Below are 12,858 nucleotides of genomic sequence, written 5' to 3' on the forward strand. Positions count from 1 at the left end.
AGTGTCTCGTCTTCATTGATGCCCCACACATTTTAGGTAAGTAAACCTATTACACTCACACATTTAAGGGAAATTAAAGTGCAGTAAGGATCATGTTTCTCTTACCCCAGCCTGTTGGAAAACATTTAGTTATTTTAGGTTTTATCTTACATTTTCAGTCTGTTCTGGGTTTCTACATGGTTCTCTGTACCTGTAAAGCAGAAGAAATATTAAATTTTTTTTTCTTCACTCCAAATATTTTATTTCTGTCCAACATTTAGCAAAGTGCTCTAAAAACTGCACACTGGATGCATAGAAAACAGCAGTTCATTTTTTGTATTTATTTTTTTATACATTAAACACATCTCAGATGACTGTGATGAAAACACAGAGCATTCTATGACCTGCCAACTTAATCTTAAGTGATGATCAGAAACGAAATACAAAATTTAACATTTCATCAACATACATAAACGTGTAAAACAAATGCCTAAAATACAAATGTGAAGCAGAAGAAGACAAACACAGACTCAAAACATAAATCAAAGCAGAATGACGTCAAACAAAATCAATATTTTGACATTTTGTTAATTCAAAAGACAAGGATAGCATGGTAACAACCTCTCTTTTTGGCACAACTTTACTAGTTATTAGTTACTTCACGGATTCAGATGAATAATACATAGATTAAGATAATCCCCGGGTGGGAAATGACAAGCTACCCAGCAGTATATAAAGTCATTTTGAATTACCCCCACCTTTCCCAGCTGCAACATTAGTGATGAACACATTAATGCATCAGTAATTATTATCCAGTAATAATAGGTTTACGATTCTAAAATTGGTCATTCTGTGTAATGAGTACTTTTTAGTTTTTGTACTTTGAAGACGTATTGATGCCAATACTTTTGTACTTTCACTAAAGTAAACTTTTTAATGCTTTTACTTAAGTAAAATATCGGAGTAGCCTACTTCTTCCACCACTTTTGGCTGCACATACAGGAGCTCACAGTAACGGTCAACAGTTTAGTCAGGAAATCATGATCGCTGAACCTAAACTATAATTTTGTATTGAGACATTGAGGATTTGGAAACGTCCATCATTAGAACTAAAATATTAGACTAAAGAAATGGCACATTCATTCTTTGATTAATGACAAGCTGAATTAATAGGACTTAAAACAAACCCTTGGTCGCTCCATTAAAAACACTCGGGTGTTTTACTGCTACATCCTTATTTTGTCTGCTATGACAAGCATTCATCATAATTTGTTCCTTCTGGCACAACACGAAACACATTTATAAGAAATATGAATTTGAGTAATTTGCAAAGGACTGAAGGTAGAAATGGCAACAGACTGGCTCTTCTGTATTTTGGAGATACTGTATGAAGGGTTAGAATAGGAATCTAGTTTTGTTGCTGTTATTTGGGTTTAGAGAATAAGTTTCCGACAGCTGAATCAGTCCGGTTATTGGAGCTGGCGGTTTTCTGACTGGAGGGCTTCCTGAGGGGATGGAAAGAGCAACAGAAGTAAAATAAGTGAAAAATATATTAAAGCGCATATTTCCAACACAACAAACGGAATCCTCTATTCTCGCAAAATGTGTGAAAATTCTAAAACTGATTTTGCATTGAAGTCCTTAAATATCAAAAGTATAGCCTCTATCAATTTAAAATGGGGTAAATGATAGTAATGGTAATTATTTTTCTCTAAAATATATACTGTATATTGTTTGTAAAAGGAATCCTATATTTAACACAAGGGCAATATTCTTTCCTCCAGAGCCCATTGTCTGTCTATCATCATTATCATTTTCGGTTTCTACATTCAGTTGTCAACAGTGCTAACAAAGGAAACTAAAGTAGGTGTATGTGGAGACCCTAACAAACCTGTGCAGAGGCACGTGGGTGCTGCTGGACCCAGCTGCTCCCATCCTGGAGAGTTTGTGTTTCAGTGCGGGACGGGGTACGAGGCCTAGGTCACCCGGCCTGTAGCGGGCCAGCTCGAACTGAAAACTCAAAGCTGGATTCAGGGTCACTTCTCTGTAAAGACACGGGGAACAGGATGAGGAACTCAGAAGAACAGAACTGTACCGTTGTGATGATTGGCAACATCTAAAACTTTTTATTTCTTTGTTGTGATTGGGTAATCAAAACTTCTGCCAAAGAAGTACACTAAAACGTGCCGTCAAGCACATTAAAGCAACACTGAAGCACTTTTCCCGCTTCGGTCCCCCTACAGGTTGGAAGCGGAATTGTCCATTACCGCTGTCGTAATGTCTCATTCGAACTACAGATCCGCTAGCCTGGTCCTACCAGACTCTTGTACATTTCATTTGTACAGAGTCTGGCCACTCTCCATTGAGGGTGTTAACTTCCTTGAAGGCGGGTATTCTGTTGAAGTTTAAAACTATTGGATCTGCCCAGAGCCACTCTGGTAGCCTGGCTCCGCCCTCCTACGTACTGTCTGGTAGGACCCGGCTAACAACAAGAGGGTAAGCTTCGCTTCAGAACTCGAGCCTCCTATGGCGCAATTTTGATGCTACAAAGGTATCACATCCCGCATTCCACTGACTAGCATTCATTTTGTCGTCACTTGACAGTGAATAACTTTACATCTGAAGTGTTTAAAGACTCTATTTGTCCGTTGTTTAGTTCTAAAGAAACACGACAATGTATAAAAGGCTCCATTACCTTGTACCTCACGTTATTGCTCCGTAGCAGACGTTTTTGTAAAAATAGGCTAACGATTGTGTCACATAGTAGAGGAATTACCGTATAGTACAGGAGAAGCTCGCCGGCAGTTTTGACTTACATTAGCTGTTTAAGTTTAATTACTAATGTTAACTAGCATGTTAGTTAGCAATAATTAGCCTGTGCCCATGTTATCTCCTTACATATACCTACACTCTCTGTCTCTGCAAGATTGGGAATGATTGAGATTTCTCTTGTCACAGCTACTAGAAGACTTACAACTTTCAGACAGGTTGCTCACGTCACATTTACGTTGTTTCTCTCAGTTGGAGGCTGCGCAGTAAAGCAAGAGATCACCGGAAAAGTGCTTCTAATAGCCTTCACTGGTCTCCGTCCAGAGCAACACGGTCTATTGGTCCATTATATACTGTCGATGGCTAACAAGAGGGGACGTCACAACCTCAACGTCATCGTTCTCAGCCACTCCCTCTGTTCGCTGATTAGACCGGTAAAGATTTGTCCGGAGAAAACCCAAGAATATGCCGCAAACCCAGACAGAGTACTGAAGGAAAATTAAAATTGAGCGGAAGTACGTAGGAGGACGGAGCCAGGATACAGATCCGCTACCCCAGGGTTGTCAAACTCATTTTCGCTAAGGGCCACACTGGAAAAAGAGAATCGCACCAAGGGCCACACATGTAGAGTTTATTGACATGCTTTTGTTACTTCTTTTTTTAACATGCAGCTTTTTTCCTCATTTTTGTTCCGACTTTTTTGTGGCTTTCTCAGACATTTGTCACCTTTTTGTAAATTTGTTGCTTTTTCCGACATTTTTGTATGTTTTTTGTCGCATTTTTGTTGAAATGAAGCCATACAAAAGTCATCAAAAGAGTTTCTTAGCCATCATAGCAAATCAAGTAAAACGATAATTTTTTTTAACAACCTGTTTCACAGCCTGAATATGAAAACTCTCAGCTTCTGGGGGAATTTCTGAGTCTCAGTCGGCAAATCTGCCGTATTCTGCTTTGAATGTCGGGTAATTGCAGTTTAAAAAAACACTTTCCTGTGTTTTTGGTTTGGCACACAACTAGACGGGACAAAATTTATTGTGAACCCAAACTGATATAAGGGCCGGATCTAAATCTGCAAGGGGTCGGATTTGGCCCGCGGGCCTTGAGTTTGACACGTGCGCTACCAGATCTGGCAAACTTGCATAATGTAATGTAATGGACAATTCCGCTTCCAACCTGTAGGGGGACCAAAGCAGGAAAAGTGTTTTAGTGTTGCCTTTAAAGTCTATATGTAGTTGAGAGATACTTTAGTGATTGAATGACCTGGCTGCTGCAGGGTCAGAGGTCTGCTGCTCATCCAGCTGGTCCTTCTCAGCGGTGGTGTTGGTGGGTGCGGGCCGGTCCAAGACCACCAGCAGCTTCTCCATCAGCTGCTTCCACCGGACAACAGAGTCCACCTCCGAGCCCTGGTCTGTGGGAGCATCCTGCAGGGAACGGAGCCAACATCACAGGCTGAAGTCATAAAAACATTTCAAAGAGGCTGAAACAATCCCATCGCATTATTAGGCTACTTAAGCAGCAACTTCACATTTGGAGATATTTCAAATGTCAAGATTCCTCTTTGTTACATACAATGAAAGTGAGGCTGTTATTCCCAAATCTATTCTGTGTAATTTGGGTTTAATAGCTTCTTACACTTCTACTAGCTAATCATCTCAATTACAGTAGTTTAGTAGTAGAAATGTTTGAGTGTATTCCTTAGCAATTGAGCTGGTTTGATGAAATGGATCATGTTGTGCAGATTGATCATAAGATCATAGGGTTTAGAACGGATGTGTTGCACAGAAGTTAGTGAAGTTGCAGTAGGGAATTAGGGAAATTATTTGACTTAATGACAGGGAGGGTCCGCTAGGCTAATTAGCTAACCTGGAAATGTTATTGATAAGAATCTTAAACATCTCAATGTTTACATAACAACCAACTAACGATGTTGCAAAAAAAAATAGATCTTTATTAGTTCAAAAGGATTACAACTTGTTTTTTTGACCAATAAATAAGGCGTAAGATGTATATCTATTTCAGACAATCTCTGTCACAGAAAAATAGCAGTGCAAAAAGCAACAACAAAAGTGCAAAAAGAAAAGAAAATTCTGCCAATGGGCTGAGGTAACTGACAACCTTCCCTTGAAAGTGTTTGTGTGTCCAGATGTTCCTGACTGTTTTTTTGTTTTTACCATCAGGGCTTGTCTGAGAGTGATGGCTGCCTCCTGCATGATGCTCTTCATCCTGATCCTCCTCTTCCTCTCCTGCTGTAGCTCTGCCTCCTGTCCGCTCACCTTGGCCCTGTTTTTACTGCACTGCTCGGACAGCGAGGTCCGGTCCTGTCTGAAAACACAACACTAACCGTGGGTAACTCACCCATTTTTGTTTTGTTTTGATTTGTCCAGAAACTTATATTTTTGAAATTTGCGAATTTTTCTCTGTCCGTAAATCATTACTGAGACATTCTTGTGAATTGCTCTTAACATTTAAATGAATTGGACCTTGAATAAAACACGAGTCAGTGGCATGTTGACAGTAAAGACTTGACAGGAGTGAACTTTGACCTGAGTGCCTCCATCTCAGCCAGGACTCCTGTGTGTTTGGTCTGAAGCTGCTCGAGTTCTCGCTTACAGTCCTTCAGCTCCGCCTGCAGCTGCTGACACTTTTCTGTAAGCTGCTCCACCACCTGATAGAGTGAAGATAAAGTATATACCTCGAAAACTGCAACACCCACAGGATCCGATCCCACATTGGGCCCAAATGATGAGTAGATGGAGATCTGTTACTCTTACCTTCTTGCGGATGCAGCTCTTGCGGGACGTCTCGCTGAGCATTTGCTCCAGGATATCCACATCCACACTGAGCCGACTCTTACGGTCCCGCAGGGCCGAGTTCTCCTCCATCAGGACATGTGTCTGCTCTGACAGCTGGCTGATCTGAGCCCTGACCTCCGAGTTCTCCTGAAGGGCCAACCTGGTCGTCTCTGGGACCTTCTGGTCCACCTGGTGCTGTACCTCTGCCGCCATGGCCGCCACATGGCTTTCCATCTCCTTCTCTAACCTTTTGAGGGTAAATGATGTAGGCAAAGTATATTTAATGATACTGTAGGCTTATGACGATTGTTGGACATTTGTTTGTTTTTGATGTGACTTAGCCCTGTACAAAACAGCTTTTTACCCTTCAGTTTAAAAAAAAAAAAAAAAGGCCTGGAATTTATGCAAACACATTTATGTCATATTTTTTAATGTTTTCATTGCTAGGACAGGCTATCGTTGTAGTCTATAATTGCAATGAAATGCTGTCACAAAATCAGCAGTCATAACCTCTTCTTTTCCAGCAGTGCTTTCATCTCCAGGCTGTGGATAGCAGCGTTGTGTTCCTCGTTCTTATTGGCCAGCTGCTTCTCCAGAGACTCCATGTTGGACGTCAGCTGCTCCTTCTGCTTCTGAAACTCCTCCAGATTAGCCAGCCTCGTCACTTGGATCACGAGAGAAGAGTTAAAAGTTCACTCACTAAGGTTTAACTCAACCAATGAGTTTGTTTCTGCATCCAGTTTGTGTTAAATGGATTGTACAGGCTGCTAAACTGTTCAGCCACCTAGCTGATGCTACAGATCCAATGAAAAAAAACAATTAAAAACAATGTATTGCTATGTAATGCTATTATTGTACCTATCATAGTACCTATGTAATGCTGTCTAGAGTTCACTGGGTAGAAATACATTGTCGGTCCTTGATTCATCTCACACTCCGATGTCTAGAAATAAAAAAATATTTACTACCAAAATATGTTCCTAGTTTTTTGTAGGATGTGTGAGTGTGCAAAAGAATTGTTTCCATGTCATGTGCTGTAGTATCTATCTGAGTGGCATTATTCATTCAAAAGAGGGTGGAAGATGGGACAATTTCATGCTGTGAGGAAAAACATGTTTCCTGTAACACCGGTATTATTTTCTCAATTAAATATTTATGTCTCTGTTTTATGTGGAAAAATATCAAAGCAGAGAGAAGTTTCCACATCAAAACCATCTTCACTGGTGTTCAACATGCTACAACTCGAACCTGCTTTAACCTACAGAGATATTCAGTCTTACCGAGTATCGTGTTTTCGGCGTTGAGTTCTTCAATCCGGTCTTGAAGCTCTTGCCTCAGCAGACTGTGCTGCAGCTGCAGAGAGTCTCTGTCATTATCGGCAGCCTGCCGCTGACTCTCCAGAAGCTCTGTCAGCTCATCCACCTCGTCCTCCTTTTTCATCAGGGAGCGTTTCAGATACTCAACAATGTCCTTTTTCTCCTTCTCCAGTGCACTGTACTGAAAGTTTAAGTCCTTCTTCTGCCTCTCCAGTTGATCACATTTCGGCTGATATCTGGAGGAAGAGCATCATACAGGCCCAACGGTTAAGGACAAAATCTTGAATGGTTCTTGCAGTGGTGGAAGTAACTAAGTACATGTACTCAGGTACTTTACTTATGTACAAAAAATTCTGAGGTACTTGTACTTTTACGGTAAATGTTCTGCTATACTTCTACTCCATTACATTATAAAGGCAAATAAGCATTTATCTGATAACCTCAGTTACTTTGCAGATTCAGATTAATAATGCAAAATATAATCAATAAATACATTAAGATATAATATAGAATAAGATATAACGTCAATTATCCCTGTTGGGGAATTCATAAACTATCAGATAAAGTAGTTCAATTAAGCCCCACCTTTACCAGCTGCAACATTTAAGTGATGACTGCTTCAATAATTGCAATCCAATAATTTATTATACATTATCCGGTAATAGGCCCTTCTGCATAATAAGTAGTATTATTTTGGTACTTTAAGTATATTTTGGTGCTAATACTTTCATACATGTACTCAGCTAAATGTCTGAATGCATAACTAGTACAAGATCTGATTACTTCTTCTACCTCTGGACTCTTGTAGCATATACTGTACATGTAGGGTGATGTGTATTTGCTTCTGGATCTCTGGCAGATGATATGCCATAAATCACCTTGCTGCCTCTCATAGAGCTGTGCTGGTTGCATTATGTGTTGTGGAGATGTTTTTTTTTTCCCCATGCTGGAATTATATTTCAATTATTTGGCAGCTGCTTTTGTCCAAAGTGACTTACAAAAGTGAACTTAGCCTCAGTGCGAACACCAGATGTCATCAGAAACTGTAGGTCAGTGCTGGACGAAGTACTCAGATCTTTAATGTAGCAATACCACAGTGTAGAAATACTTAAGGAAAGTTAGAAGTAAAAGTAATTCATTAAATGCAAAAACATGGCGTGTTATTATTATTATTATTATTATTATTATTATTATTATGTACTACTATAGCTGTTTAATAAATGGAGTGCAGTAAAAACTAAAATATTTCCCTCTGAAATGTAACGATAGAAGTATAAAGTAGCAGAAAATAGAAATGCATATGCAAAGTAAAGTACCTCAATTTTGTATTTTAGTACAGTACTTGAATAAATATACTATAGTTGCTTTCCACCACCGCCAGGTATCTGCAATATTGGCGTATAACGTTACACTTAAAGAAGCTAGCTAAATTTAAGTGATAACATAACTTGGCTACTTAACGAGTTAGCAACAAATGAATGACAAACTAACATACCATGCGTTAACGTTAGCTACCATAGATATATAGCTATATCTATGGTTAGCTACAACGTGAACTGTGCCCTGAAGAGATTTTTTTAAATCCAAGTTTGAAAAAAAGATTAACAAAATTATCCACAATAATACATATACACTACAGACTTTACACATATGGCCATAAAAGTAGCTTTAAAGTAGTTAGTTAGTCTCGTGCGATTAGGGCTTAAACGGATGTAGCGTTAGCATTATTTCCCGAAATAGCTAGAGAAGCACTATTTTTTTAGTCCTAACAGCCTCACCTCTCCAACTGCTCGTTCAAATATCGTATTTGAGTCAGATATAAATCCTTCTCTTTGTCGTCAGACCCGGTTTTATCAGGGGCTGCAGAACTTTCCTTTTTCGATGTTTTCTTGGCTTCATCTTGTTTGTCGCCGCTTTTCTTATCCTTCTTTTTGGGCATTGTGTCACAAAAAGTTGGCTAAAGCCAAGCAACTCATGTCTAGCAACTAAACTACGTTGTTGCTAGGCAATGCTGCCTTCAGGGACTCCTCGAAAAGTTTACTTCTTCCCGCGGCTGCTTTGAGCTGTAAGCGTGATCATGCGGATATATTTATACTTTTATCAAATATAGAATGGTGCAAAGTATTACAGGTATGATGTTAAATGTAATTTGTAACCGGTGTTTTTCTTAGATATAGATACACATCTATGGGTGTTTTTTTTACCAGATTTTAAGAGTGATTAATTTGCTCTGGTTACGTTGTTGTTACAATTCGGTTTTTCTATTTTTTGTGACCTTTAAAACCATCACCACATTTGGCCAGACCAGATTGAAAAATTTGGTTTTGAATAGGAGTTAATGAAAAATGATAAAATAAGAAATAATAATAACTTTATTTTTACAACACCTTTCAAAACAAAGTTACAAAGGGCTTTGCAATAAAAACAAATAATAGATGATACATAATACAAAATTACACACAAACAGACCAATGTTTCATATGCTACAATTTAAAGGCTTGTTGGTAACCTAGTTGGTATCAGGTTCGTGTATTGAAAGTATACAAAAGAAATAGATAATGAACCTCTACATATTTTTTCTCAAAATAAGCAACATAACCATCTCCTCAAGCTGTACATCTGTCACTGGCACACATAGGCTAATATCCTACAAAATAAAGTTTTATCACAATTAAATATGCCTTTAATATTAGACTACGTTTACAAAGATTACCTATTATATATTATAAAATTGAGCCACCTGGCCATAGTCTTGCTTTGCCAGACCATCCACAGGCTGCGGAGCGGAAGCGGGTCTGGCTAGTCCACATAGCATTCTGGTGCAAAATTACGAATCCCACTATGGCCACACTAAGACCCGCCCTACGAAGCAGCTCGATTGGTTGGGGTTAGGCATTTCACCTTGAGTGGTTAAAGGTCCCATGACATGGTGCTCTTTGGATGCTTTTATATAGAAATTAGTCTATAGTGGGGGGGGGGCAAGGTGGAGGGTGGGGGTGTGGCCTTGACCAACTGCCACTTTGCTCGTTTGAAAGCCATCTCTCATGGGTGGGCCACATTCTCCGGCTGGGCAAAGCAGAGAAAGGGGAGGTAACTTTGCTCCTTATGACCTCATAAGGAGAAGATTCCAGATCGGCCCATCTGAGCTTTCATTTTCTCAAAGGCAGAGCAGGATACCCAGGGCTCAGTTTACACTTATCGCCATTTCTAGCCACTGGGGGACCATAGGCAGGCTGGGGGGATGCATATTAATGTTAAAAAACCTCATAAAGTGACATTTTCATGCCATGGGACCTTTAAGGTTAGGATAGCCGATTGGTCAGGGGATAGGACCTGTACAAATAGGGTTACGTTACCTTGCCATGGACGCATGGCCAATAAATGCTATTGAAGGGCGGGTCTTGGTGTGGCCATAGTGGGATTCGTAATATCGCTTCCGGGATGGGAGAAGAACATGCTCTGGTTTATTGGCACTTTTTAAACCAATCACAATCGCCATGGGCGGTGCTAAGCTCCGCAAGGAGCCACTGTAAAATAGTCGTGGGAGAGAAAACTCAGATTTGGCTGATATTCTAGCTGTCTCAATTTACCCTGCAGAGATCTGAGGAGCAGTCAACCATAGTCCTCATAAATCCACCGGAGTTTAAATTTACAACACAAAAAAATGGGGAAGGAAATGGACATTGGTGAAAATACATGCATCCGGCGGAATTTCCTGCGGCACTGGAGCAATCCCAGAAGTGGAACGTCAAGGATAAAAGAATTCCTGGCCATGACCTTTGGCCCCCTGATGATTTCCAACTCAGTGGTTAGCCAACCTTAGGTGGTGTGAGTCAGTATTGCAGAAGTGCATGCAGGAAAAAAATGCTACATCTCTGCTGTTTCCACATTTTTCCTTCATGTGATTAAATGTCAGCTGCTCATCTTTTCATTTGGTACACACTGACTTCACTGCTGTTACTGGGTATCTCTGCGAGCAGTCATAATAGAAAGGTTATGTGTTCAATCACAGACTTCATTACTGCGTATATTCTATCCTTTTTTATCATATGCTAGAGGCAATTAAACTCAGTGTTGTAACCTTGCTTTCAGTTACCTTACAGCACCAGGACCTTAGCCAATGAAGTGAAGCAGTTATTTATTCAGCATTGTGTAACTGCTTTCTTTTTAATTGGTAACTTTTCATCCCCTCTTTATTTGGCTGCAGGGATTTTAATTGGGTCCCTTTGTGTGTTTTACCTCACTTCACTCCCTGCCCATAAATCCACTTGGCTGACTAAGTGACCAGTGTGGAGGTTAATTCAGTTTAAGCTCAGTCAAGCCTTGTAATTTAATAAGAGAGTATTAATTCACCACGTAGCATAATGAAAAAATAAGAGCTACAGTAAATATATGTTAGTAGGATGCTACTCGGATATTACAGCATATCTACAACCACAGGGGGATACCACAGGGCTACCACTGGCTATTATAAATTGAGTACCATAGACAAAAGAAAAAAAAAGAGAAACAGAACTTTTGATCGTCAATCCACACAAAGTTGGCTATACATGTAGGGTGAATGATAAAGTGGGACAGTTTTAAAGCTTCACCGTTTTTAGCTTTCCTAGTTTATACTTCCATTACTAAAAATCCACACTGAGCTCATTATAAACTAGTATGAGATTAAAAAAATTAGGATATGTGGCTATGACCACACTTCCGGAGGCAAGGCATGCCATATTCATACAACCCACCAGTGAATCGGTATATATATATATATATATATATATATATATATATATATATATATATATATATATATATTTTTTTTTTTATGGAATATAATGGTGAATTAGAATTTTTTATTTTAATTACCAGTCTTCTTTTTTTATTTTATGCAATTTTGTGTGTTACTGGCAAACTGGGACAGCCATTTAAGATATGGTGATGAAAATGAACCCAAGAAGGCAGAGGAAAGAATCTGCTGTATCTGCACCCATACTTCCAAAATGTAATGTTTATTATTATTTTTGTTGTTAACAATACTTTTGTGGGTTGCTATTGTGTACCTAGTTCGTTCATTCAGTAACAATTGAATGGGTTTGAAGTGTCCCACTTTGCCAATAAAAGTGTCCCAGTTCAAATGTAGCGCCTGGAAAATTTGGTGTTGGGTCAGTGTGTGTTTGAGGAAGAGTCATCCATACTGTGTTTAATGATTCTTTCTTTTTTTCTGTATAGTATAGTAGAGCTCTTAAGCTATTTAGAATAGTATCGTATGAGGGGCTAAGGCATTTGGATCATAATTAAAAATGACGTAGAAAGTACATTTTCAGAAAGTGTCCCACTTTACCACTATTCACCCTAATTGGCAGTTGAAATGTCTTACGCATACCTCTCTTTATACACACAACACACACATGTAATTCAGGTGGTCAGGTCAACCATGTTATGGCGCCCTTGGCTTGGAGCAGTTTTGGGGGTCCAGTGCCTTGCTCAAGAGCACCTCAACAGTGCACAGGAGGAAAACTGGCACTACAAAGTAACCATCTGCAGTTTCGACATCAAAGTGATGATCACATTAATGCATCCTAATGCATTATAAGTGTCTCGAGATAACTCTGTTATGATTTGATACTATAAATAAAATTGAATTGAATTGAATTAATCCAATAACATAATATGGGCAGTTTTTCCTATGGTTTGTGGAAGACATAGCTGACTCGTAGCAGATATGTGTGGTTTTAAGATGTAGGGAGAGCCCTTATGTGTAACATGTTACTATGTTTAATGTTGTGTTGTTGGATTGTTTAATTCATTATCATTAATATTAATATTTATGTTTAAATGTTTCTAAACTTCCATATATTGGGCCTGAGGACCCCTCTGAAAACCAGATGGTGCAGCTCAAGGGTTTTATACTCTAATTACATTTTTAAATGAAATAAGTGTAAATAAAAAAATAAAAAAAATTCAGTGAGTGCAGCAAAGTGATGCTATGTCCTGCCAGCTTTCTCCCCCGC

The 12,858-nt window shown here is 39.2% G+C and overlaps 1 protein-coding gene across 1 annotated transcript; it reads right to left on the reverse strand.

Annotated features, from left to right (window-relative positions):
• Nucleotides 1-291: 291 nt before the first annotated feature.
• On the reverse strand, nt 292-8,889 carry LOC114555938 (cilia- and flagella-associated protein 157). Its single transcript, XM_028578713.1, has 9 exons — nt 8,635-8,889; nt 6,821-7,092; nt 6,051-6,204; nt 5,520-5,787; nt 5,292-5,413; nt 4,920-5,070; nt 4,009-4,169; nt 1,871-2,023; nt 292-1,484 (listed from the first exon to the last, which is right to left on the reverse strand). Exons 1-9 carry the CDS (start codon nt 8,793-8,795, stop codon nt 1,403-1,405), a joined length of 1,524 nt encoding a protein of 507 aa, XP_028434514.1. The 5' UTR covers nt 8,796-8,889; the 3' UTR covers nt 292-1,402.
• Nucleotides 8,890-12,858: the final 3,969 nt, after the last annotated feature.

This window comes from Perca flavescens, chromosome 5 (genome assembly GCF_004354835.1).
Source record: "Perca flavescens isolate YP-PL-M2 chromosome 5, PFLA_1.0, whole genome shotgun sequence".
NCBI classification, from domain to species: domain Eukaryota; kingdom Metazoa; phylum Chordata; class Actinopteri; order Perciformes; family Percidae; genus Perca; species Perca flavescens.

Bases quoted from the DNA above. Each gene is read 5' to 3' on its own strand.
- LOC114555938 (XM_028578713.1), bottom strand. From the start codon at position 8,795: ATGCCCAAAAAGAAGGATAAGAAAAGCGGCGACAAACAAGATGAAGCC. The intron at 5,788-6,050 runs GTTATGACTGCT...TACCCTCAAAAG, and splicing joins GCACTGCTGGAAAAGAAGAG to GTTAGAGAAGGAGATGGAAA. The intron at 5,414-5,519 runs GTAAGAGTAACA...TCACTCTATCAG, and splicing joins AGAGCTGCATCCGCAAGAAG to GTGGTGGAGCAGCTTACAGA.